Source organism: Stegastes partitus, unplaced genomic scaffold, assembly GCF_000690725.1.
Source record: "Stegastes partitus isolate 25-593 unplaced genomic scaffold, Stegastes_partitus-1.0.2 Scaffold494, whole genome shotgun sequence".
In the NCBI taxonomy this organism is placed as follows: domain Eukaryota; kingdom Metazoa; phylum Chordata; class Actinopteri; family Pomacentridae; genus Stegastes; species Stegastes partitus.
Genome location: NW_007578225.1, coordinates 126014 through 127487, shown reverse-complemented (window position 1 = coordinate 127487; position 1474 = coordinate 126014). Strand labels below are relative to the sequence as shown.

At 48.4% G+C, this 1474-nt stretch overlaps 1 protein-coding gene across 1 annotated transcript in view; it reads left to right on the top strand.

Moving 5' to 3' along the window:
- Positions 1-1474, top strand: part of prdm15 (PR domain containing 15) — a 22848-nt gene that overhangs the window by 17887 nt on the left and 3487 nt on the right. Inside the window, exons 21-22 of the mRNA XM_008287284.1 lie at positions 1026-1201; positions 1288-1368. Of these exons, the coding sequence (XP_008285506.1) occupies positions 1026-1201; positions 1288-1368 (257 nt within the window). The remainder of the gene's footprint in view (positions 1-1025; positions 1202-1287; positions 1369-1474) is intronic.

Sequence of the window (1474 nt, the reverse complement as noted above, 5' to 3'; positions counted from 1 at the left end):
AGCTGCAACCATTAGAGCACAAAAGCACCGGAGCTGCGTTTTCTCCCCTCCATCTCTCTGCTCATATCTGTCCTCGTCTGTGTGAGTCTATTTCCACGATCCGTCAAACCGGAGCAGACCTGCGCGTGGAAACAGACACACAAGGACCGGAACAGACTCGAGCACAAAGCTAACATGCTAAATAAGTACTTGGTTTCTAAGTGCTTTATTTTTTTTATGGCACCGGCTGAGCACTGGATACACGTTGGCCTTTCCATGTGCTGTTGGACGTCCCTCCTGGCTTGTTTATGAGCACAGGGAGTGGTTTCACATGTGTGTGCTGAGCTACATGATTTGGATTGAGTGCTCCAGCCACAACATTGTGAGGTGTGTTGCCACCCATTCATCTGCAGTGAAGCCAGATTTTGAGCCATCTTTTTTATTTGAAGCCAGGCCCATCCACATTGCCTTCACACTCCTCTTTACCTTGGATAAAAGAACAATAGAGCCTCCTGGAGAAACCAACTGTTCCACTAACAAGCTAACATTAGCTGCATCGTGCTAATTATGCAGATTAGCTGAAATAATCAGTGGCGGCAACCACGTAATAATAAAAATGGTCCTCACTTAAATAGCGCTTTCCTACCTTACTCGAAGCACTTTACGGTGTTTTTCATTCACACACTGTGGCATGCAGAGAGGCCACAGATCGAACCACCAACCTTGTAATTAGTGGACGGGCTGCTCCTCCACCTGAGCCACAGCCACCCCGATGCACTGAAAAAAGATCACTGACAGTTTTTCTAGAGGGAGGCTGACACTTTCTGAATAGCATCAGCTGGAGCCAGCATCTAGTGACAGTCTAAGCTGCTGCACTTTAAGGTATTTGCTTCAGCCTCTATTACTGGGTACAGACAGCGGCGCCACATAATCTCGTCTAATCTTCTTGTCTTCCATTAAGGGAAAAGTGTTTATGTTTTATAGTCTGTTTTAATTTTTGTTAGTCAGCATGCTGACCTGAGCCCGTCTCCTCTCTCTCGCTGCAGTGGGGAAGACGTGGACATGTGCGACGTGTGATAAGAAGTATCTGACCGAGTACATGCTGCAGAAACACGTCCACCTGACCCACGAGAAGGTGGAGGCCCAGTCGTGTCACCTCTGTGGAACCAAGGTGTCGACCCGCGCTTCCATGAACCGGCACCTGCGACGCAAACACCCTGAGGTGAGATCCATATGGTACCACCCAGAGCAGGAGCTGGTGCTGACTCCTGAAGACAGACTTACTGAGTGTCAACCTTTAACCTGCAGATCGTGTCTGTGAGAATCGACGAGTTTGATGACCTTCAGGAAAACTCCACAATCAATGATTCATCCATCAGCATCGTGCAGGTTAGACTGAAACTCTGGATTTCACATGTCTTGGAGCAGAACGATGACACACAGTAGCTGGAGGTCAGAGGATCTGGCTGCAGCTTAACAGCAGACCTGAGGGCTG